We start from the raw sequence: 7,892 nt of genomic DNA, 5'->3' as shown, positions 1-7,892 counted from the left end.
TTGATTTCACTGGGAGAGGGGACACTAAATCCTCTGTCTCTGTGCTACAGCTGCCCATCTATAAGATGAGGCTGGACAGGACACTGAGAGGTCATTAGACCTCCCTTAGCCCGAAGGCGGGATTGGATTTTCCCAAGCCATGTCTGACAGGTGCCTGTCTCACAAGCCCTTGGAGAGAAACCTGGCACCAATGTAGTTCTTGTCTTTTAACCCTGCTGCTCTCCCAGATGTCCTCTCTTCATCCTCCCATGCCTGCAAGCCTGTTGGGATGGGGACTGTCTCAGCGATGACATGTCTGTGTGGTACCTGGTTTTAGCCCTTTCCCCTGCCCTGGACCCCGCTGTGTCTAACAAGCTCTATCCTCTCTCAGACCACAGCATGTGAGCAGAAGGGGAAGCCTGGAGTGGGATCCCTGCCTGCCCACGCCCGGACTCGACATTGCTGGGGCCACATCTTGCAATAAGAGGAAGAGGAAAAGACGTTTCATTCACCGTTGCTAAAAATGGGAGGCAGCATCTGTCCAGCAGACCAGGAAGGGAAGCTCCAGACCTTGCCTGTGGGGCATCCCTGGGAGCGCCGCAGCCAGAGCGATGCAGCCCTCTGTCAGTAAGGGGAGTCGGGGCAGCATGGCTCAGAGAGCCTGGGTCAGCATGCTCTTCCACAACCGCAAGACCCAGCTCCTGCTGGTCAACTCCCTGACGTTCGGCCTGGAGGTCTGCCTGGCTGCAGGGATAACCTATGTGCCTCCGCTGCTGCTGGAAGTGGGTGTGGAGGAGAAGTTCATGACCATGGTTTTGGGTAGGCAGTTCTCTCATCTTTGAGGTGCTTGTTTCCTCTTGGAGTCTGGAGGGCAGGGGTACATAAGGGCATGGAGGCTTGCCTCTGCGGGGTGGTTGCAGGGCTACTGTTATATCAAGGGCAGCCTTGTGTTTGGAGGAGAGGGCTGTGACCCAGTGAAGCTTACTGAGTTCCTGAAACATCCCACGCTTTTGTTACAGTGCACACAGACCAGTGTCCTCCAGATCTGTCCCCCTAACACCACCTCTTTCTCTTTTCCAGGGATAGGACCTGTCCTTGGCTTGGTTTTTGTCCCGCTGATTGGATCCGCCAGCGACCACTGGCACAGCAGCTATGGTCGAAGACGACCTTTCATCTGGATGCTTTGCTTGGGAGTCCTGCTGAGCCTCTTCGTGATCCCACATGCCAGCAGCCTGGCCAGCCTGTTTGCCCTCAACACTCGCCCGCTGGAGATTGCCTTCCTCATCCTGGGCATCGGGTTACTGGATTTCTGCGGCCAGGTCTGCTTCACGCCGCTGGAGGCCCTGCTCTCAGACCTCTTCCAGGAGCCAGACAACTGCCGCCAAGCCTTCTCCTTGTATGCCTTCATGATCAGCTTGGGGGGCTGCATTGGCTACCTGCTTCCAGCCATCGACTGGGGCGGCAGCTTTCTGGCCCCGTACTTGGGTGGGCAGGAGACATGCCTCTTCAGCCTCCTTGCTGTCATTTTCCTCGGCTGTGTGCTGGCCACGCTCTTTGTGACAGAGGAGGCAGCCACCCAGGCAGATGTTCTGGATGGCCCAGCGCTGAAGGATGCTCCCCCTAAGCCCTCACCTCCTGCCTGCTGCTCTTGCCAGCTCTCCAGGAGCTCATGTCTTCTGCAGGCCAGGCACATGATGCAGGCCCTGAGAAACCTCTGCACACTGGTGCCACGGCTTCACAGCCTCTACTGCCGCATCCCCAAGGTCATCCGGCGCCTGTTCGTGGCCGAGCTCTGCAGCTGGATGGCACTCATGACTTTCATGCTGTTCTACACAGACTTTGTTGGGGAAGGACTGTACCACGGTGTCCCCAGAGCCAAGCCAGGCACAGATGCCAGACGCCACTACGATGAAGGTGAGAAGTGAACCAGCTGCTCTGAGGCTGCAGCACCTGTTCCCTAGGACAGGAGCATTTAGTGGGAGCCAGGAATGGGCTCAGCTCTGCTAGTAATGCAAAAAAAGTTACAGGAAACTAGACTTTCTGCAGATGGGTCAGGAAAAAAAATTCCCTCATGGCCCCCAGAGCGTTGCACAGTGGACCAAATAGGGAAACGCCTCTTTGTTCTCCAACCTGTCCAGCACAGAACTAGATCTGGCAGTGCAGCCCTGGCCTGGGGCTGAACTGTTAAGTGGCAGAACGGTTTGGCAGGTTGCATGCTGAACAGGACGTATCCAGCTCTGTCTGCAAGCTGTGGTTGCCGCTGCCAGATCCTTTCACAGCTCTTCCCTCCTTTTTAAATGAGGGTTGATGGTGCTCCCCATCTCTTGGAGAGCAGGGGTTGGAAAGCCAGGACAGCTCAGTAGCAGTGAGGTGGGCTTTGCTGCATCTTCCTTTCATGCTACGGTGAGATTCCCATCTCACATCTGTATCTGGGGAGCCCTCCAGCAGCTTCCCCAGTTCTCACCCCTCTCTCCAGTGCTTTCTGATAATGCTTACCAGTAGAGTCTGTAGCTGCCATGTCCACATGATGGGATACTGCTCACTGCAGCACATTACCTGCCTACTGTTATTGCCTGCTGTCCCGTTTTGGCTGCTGTGTTGTGCCAGAGCCTTGACTCGCTGCCTTATCCTTCTTTTCCTCTCCCTGATCTAAGTCTTTTATTCTTGGAGGCACCTTCCTGGCCCTCCTCCTCCAGCTGTATATCTTGCCCTCAGAGTTTTCCACTCACTGCCTCCGTGAGCTCTGCAGTACACTGCCTCTTTGTACTGAGTGTCTGTTTAACTTAGAGGGAGCTTAATTATTATTTAACACTTGCACTGTATAGCTTCCAGCAGGTCAGGACTCCATTGTGCTAGCTGTCATAGAAACCTGTGTTGAGTAATGATCCTTGCTCCAAAGAGTTAATGGTTTTAATTCCCTGAAATCTGATAGATCTTTGCAAAGGGTAAGGTCCGGCTTGCTACCGGATACTGGATGTTGTATACTTTACCTTGGCTTAAGCACAATTCTTTGTTCCTTTTGTTCTGTTGCTGGTTTTGGCATCAGATAATAACAGATCCTGGTTCATGAGCAGGTGACAGATCCTGGGTCAAGAGTAGGAAGGTGCGAAAAACAACTTCCAAAGACAAGAATGGCATTTGGATTCCTATCTCCCATTGCCCCTCTGGTTAGACCAGGGTGCCCAGGAGCACATGTAGGAAATAATCGCTGTTAGTGGAGGGTGGGAGCTGCAGTCTGGCTGGTGCAACCCTGGGATGTGTTAGGTGATGCTGCTCTGCTTCCTGACCCAGCCCGGTGGTTGTCAGGGCTGTTTGCAGCTGTGCCACACTCCGCGTGGACTGTACTGAGTTGGGCACTGAAGGAGAAGGAAGGAAGCCCAAAGGTGTTTGGCTGTGTGAAGCCTGGGTGCAGTCAGGGCATGTTTGTCACCACCTCTGCTTACCTGCAGGTGTCCGGATGGGTAGCTTGGGCCTCTTCCTGCAATGCGTTACATCCATCTTCTTTTCGACAATCATGGACCGGATGGTGAAGCAGTTTGGGACGCGGGCGGTCTACCTGGCCAGCGTGGTGTTCTTCCCCATGGCTGCCTTCGTCATGTGCCTTTCCCACAGTGTCGTCGTCGTTACCATCTCAGCTGCTCTGACGGGCTTCACCTTCTCTGCACTCCAGATCCTGCCATATACACTGGCATCACTGTATCATCACGAAAAACAGGTAGGGATCTGCTCCAGAGGGCAATGTGACAGGTAGCTGTGAGGACAGCTTGGCCAGACTCTTTTGCCACTTGTGGCTGGTACAGTCAGTTCAGCCCGTGTAAGAGAAACACGTGCCTGTGTGCAAAGGTTTTCCACATGTGCCTCTTGTCTCCAGGCTGTGTCTTCTCTGAAGATTCATCTGAGATGGAGGAGATAAGAGAGTTTAGCATCTCCTTCCTTAGGCATCCCCTGCTCACAACAAGCATTATGCAATTTTAAAAAGTGGGGAGTGGGTAAGATGGGAGAAATCAGCTAGGATTGGTGTATGAAAAGGGATGTCCTATGTTCCTCTGTGTTCTGCATATTTTTAGGGAAACTGGTGCAGGTTAGTTATACCTGTGTGCATTCTGCAACCAGGTCACATCTGCAGCACTGCCAACCTGAGGTGCTAAAAAACTCAAGAATTTTCAGCCCTTAGAGGTCCTGCTTTCCAATTTTTGTCCATAGCATGAAGATCAGTAAAATGAAAACTGAGGTTCTTCCTATTCCCCTAGCTCCAAGAAAAATAAACGTTGTGAAACTTTTGACACCAACACAAAAGCTAGTAATCCTGTCCCACAGATGTTATCATTGTGGAGAAGTCCTAGGAGGTTCCTGAGTTGCACACTGGATTAATAGGAGTTTCTCTTGTGCTGCAAATGCAAAATTAATTTGTGGTTTGAGAGCAGCTCTTTCATCCCAATGGCAGGCGGTTCACTGTGCAGTGAAATAAGTAGGAGTTTTTACCACAGGCATCCAGATGTTCACATTGAACAAATACTTCTGACCAACCCATCCCAATTTGCACCAGGCACCCTGTCAAAATAGGGGTACGAGGGAGTGTTCTGCTTTGCAAAAACTTCAGTTTGGCTGGGATCTCCCATGGACATAATTTCAACAGAATGAAAACCAAACTCCACAGGCTGGGAATGTGAAAGCCACATGCCCAACTGTTTGCCAAAGGCTTGACGGGGAAACACTTAGTACAATGAGGTGTGGGATATAGCTGGGTTTGGTCTCTCTGTTGCCCTAACTTGAAAGTTCCTCCTTCCTTTACCAACTACTTTGCAGCAGGCTGCAGGGAGACCCCACAAGTAGTCATCCCTAAAATGCCTTTTGCAGAAAATTCTCCGTCTTCCCCATTTCTGTTCTCTTCTTTTTTCTTACTGTTGAAATCTGTCATCATTTTTGTTTGCCTCCCCTCGTTCCTGCTTCCTCTTCTCCCTCTCTTTTTTTACTTTTTTTTAACTTCAAACACTCCTTCCGAAGCGAATCAGCAGAAGGGGCATCCAAAGTGGCTGTTGCTTCCACCCTGTGCGGGATCCTTGGCGAAAGCCTGCAAGGCCACCTCAGCTGGAGCTCCTTGCTTTGCACAGGCTGTGTAAGTCGCTCTGTTCTCCTGCATGCCCTCTCATCTTCGCATGGCCACTAAACCTTGTCTGGAACAGGAGGCAAAGATCCGCATGTTCTAACAGCACCTGAAAGCTTGGTAGAGGTGAGATGCATGGTGGGCATTCACACCTTCTGCAGGAGATTAGAGAGAGCTAGGTTCCTCATTCCCGCTGCTCCCCATCAGCTGTAGAGGGAGATGAAGCTGTTGATTGAGGCACCAGTGACTCCTGTGGTTGTATCCTGTGTTACAAGGGGCGATTTTAAAGCATAAGTTCTCACTAAGCTTATTCCTGTGAGTATGTGTTTAAGTCACTTTCTTTAGATTTAAATTAATTCTCCACACTAGGTATTTAATCACCCCTGCCAGAACTCGTATCTCTGAAGTCCTAGCCTGGATCAGTATAGAAACCAAGAAAATGTGGCATGGGCCTTCAGGGCAGCTGAGCAGGCTTCTGGGAACATCAGTGTCAAATACGAAGGGCTGGAGCTGTGGGGGACATCCTAGTTTGGCTCACACAATGCCCTTTCTGTGCTGGGTTTTGAGTTGCTTTGAAGTCTGATGGCAATAGGAGGCATGTGGGAGGATTTTTAAGCTCCACACAAGTGACGGTCCTGGATTGATGCGTTTAAGCGTAAATTCATGAGCCTAAGCAGAATTGAGGAGTTGAAGGGTATAGTGAGCAGCTGAGCTGAGCCCAGGTAAAGCTGTTGGAAGATGATTGCTATTTAGTGAAGTTCTCATCTGGTTTCTCTTCTCCAACTGAATCTGAAACTGTTTGTGCTACAGATCTGCAGCCATGGCCTGGGGCAGCATGAACAGAGACTGGCTGGTGCTGACATACACTAGGGCAGGGCTGGGTGTAGCTGGGTGGGTGCCAAGAGTGCTTAAAGCTTTGGGGTGGTCTGCAACAGAGCTGGAGTGCCCACACTCCTGCACCAGTGGTTCCTGTGTCCGGGTCCCTCCTGCAAAAGGAAGGATAGTTCAGGCAAGCCCCTCTGAGCCCTGCAGCTGGGTACAGTGCTCTCTGCTCTCAAACAGGTGCTATTCTTTCCTTTTTATTTTGTTTGTCCAATCTCACCACGTGGATAATGGATTAACATGTGCTTCGTTATCTGCTCTACCCCCTGCAGACCAGTGGTTGTGCATAATTGCAAATGCCCTGGAGTTTTAAAGCTGGAGCTCTGCAGCATTTTCACTGTCTGCACGTGACTGCCCATTATTTGTTGGTGTTAACGTGGAGAGCTTTTTGATCCAAATATTCTGTGTGAATACTGCTGGAGTGAGCCATGCCCCAGAGATCTCACAGCTTGAGCAGAGGCAAAAAAGGGGGAGAAGAAAAAGATTTTTCTTCCCCTGCCCCCCTTTTCTAGCCTGAGTGAGGAGGTTCATGTCAGGCAGATGAAGCAACTCAGCTGAGGTCATGCATGCACAGTCTGTTGCAGAGCTGAGAAAAGTGCTCTTTCCTGAGTTCCCAGCACTGTGCCATCTCAGCTGGTGTCACTTTTAAGTATCCCAGATACTAAGAAGCAGCCATGCATCCAGGGCTCTGAACTGTTCGTCTGCCCTTTGGGCTATTCTGCAGGAAGGTTTTGGGTCAGCCACTTTATAAACACTTCTGTTTGCACTGGAGTGCACTGGCTCTGTGATATGTCCAAAGTGGGCTCTAGCCCTTCACTCCTGTCCTGCAAGTGTGCATCAGCTGATTTCAGCTGTAGTTGGTGCTCGGATTCCCTTGGCACCCAGTGAGGAGGTGACAACCCATGGCTCAGCGCAGAATGTCCCCAGGTCCAGAGCCTGGGCTGGCTTTGGGCTGCAGCACTCTGCTGAGCCCCAGAGCTTCAACACAACAAAGGCACCACTTGGCCAGATTCCCCCGGTGAGTCAGGGTTGCTTTGAATCCCGTGCCAGTCAGGAAAAGCCAGGCTGGCTCCTGGAGGCCATCTCACGTGGGCCAGGCTCACTGCAGGCACTCCCTGCCTCTAACAGCCTGACCCAATGCACACAAAGCACAGAGTGGTTTTGCTCTCTTGCACAAAAAACAGGGGCCCTTCTGCCCCCAGCCTCACTTGCTGGGCTCCACCGTGCCTACTCGTTCCTCATGTGTCCTCCTTCTTTCCCGTAGGTATTTTTGCATAAATATAAGAGCAAAGAGGAGGAAGACGCAGCTCGATTGGACAAGAAATCAGCCTTCTCTAAAGGCCACCTTTCCAGCCAGAAGCTGCCTTACCAGAATGGACATGCTGGGAGCCTCTTTTCTTCCTCTTCTTCCTCCTCCTCTCCTCCAGCCGCCGGCTCGGCTCTGTGCGTCAGCTCCTCCTGCGACGTCTCGCTCATGATGATGGTGGGAGAACCAGATTCGGTGGCTCCTGGCCGAGGGATCTGCCTGGACCTGGCTATTTTGGACAGTGCTTTCCTTCTCTCTCAGGTTGTCCCCTCCCTCTTCATGGGGTCCATCGTCCAGTTTACGCAGTCAGTGACTGCCTACATGGTGTCAGCTGCCGGCTTTGGCCTGGTGGCCATTTACTTTGCAACCAAAGTTGTCTTTGATAAGAGTGACATGGCAAAGTATTCAGAATGATGTGGAAGGCACAAGGGCAGCAGGCGGGTGTCTGCACGTGGCAAAATAAGATGTGTGTGTGTTCACGCAGCCACTTGTGGGAAGCCTCGTGTGGCACCTGCTCTCCCCATGCTGTAGCTCTGGGGGGGTAGTTCTGGGGCTGGGGGCAGGAGAGATGGAACAGGGCTAATCTCAGGTATAAATATGAGGCATCGGGGCATTGTGCTT

At 51.8% G+C, this 7,892-nt stretch overlaps 1 protein-coding gene across 1 annotated transcript; it reads left to right on the top strand.

The window, feature by feature from the left end:
• The first annotated feature begins 626 nt into the window (after window positions 1-626).
• Window positions 627-7,685, top strand: SLC45A3 (solute carrier family 45, member 3). Its single transcript, XM_009572514.1, has 4 exons — window positions 627-798; window positions 1,060-1,893; window positions 3,429-3,694; window positions 7,230-7,685. Exons 1-4 carry the CDS (start codon window positions 627-629, stop codon window positions 7,683-7,685), a joined length of 1,728 nt encoding a protein of 575 aa, XP_009570809.1.
• Window positions 7,686-7,892: the final 207 nt, after the last annotated feature.

This window comes from Fulmarus glacialis, unplaced genomic scaffold (assembly GCF_000690835.1).
Source record: "Fulmarus glacialis isolate BGI_N327 unplaced genomic scaffold, ASM69083v1 scaffold14232, whole genome shotgun sequence".
NCBI lineage: Eukaryota > Metazoa > Chordata > Aves > Procellariiformes > Procellariidae > Fulmarus > Fulmarus glacialis.
Note: the sequence above shows the minus strand (reverse complement) of the source record. Positions and strands in the feature narration are given on the sequence as shown.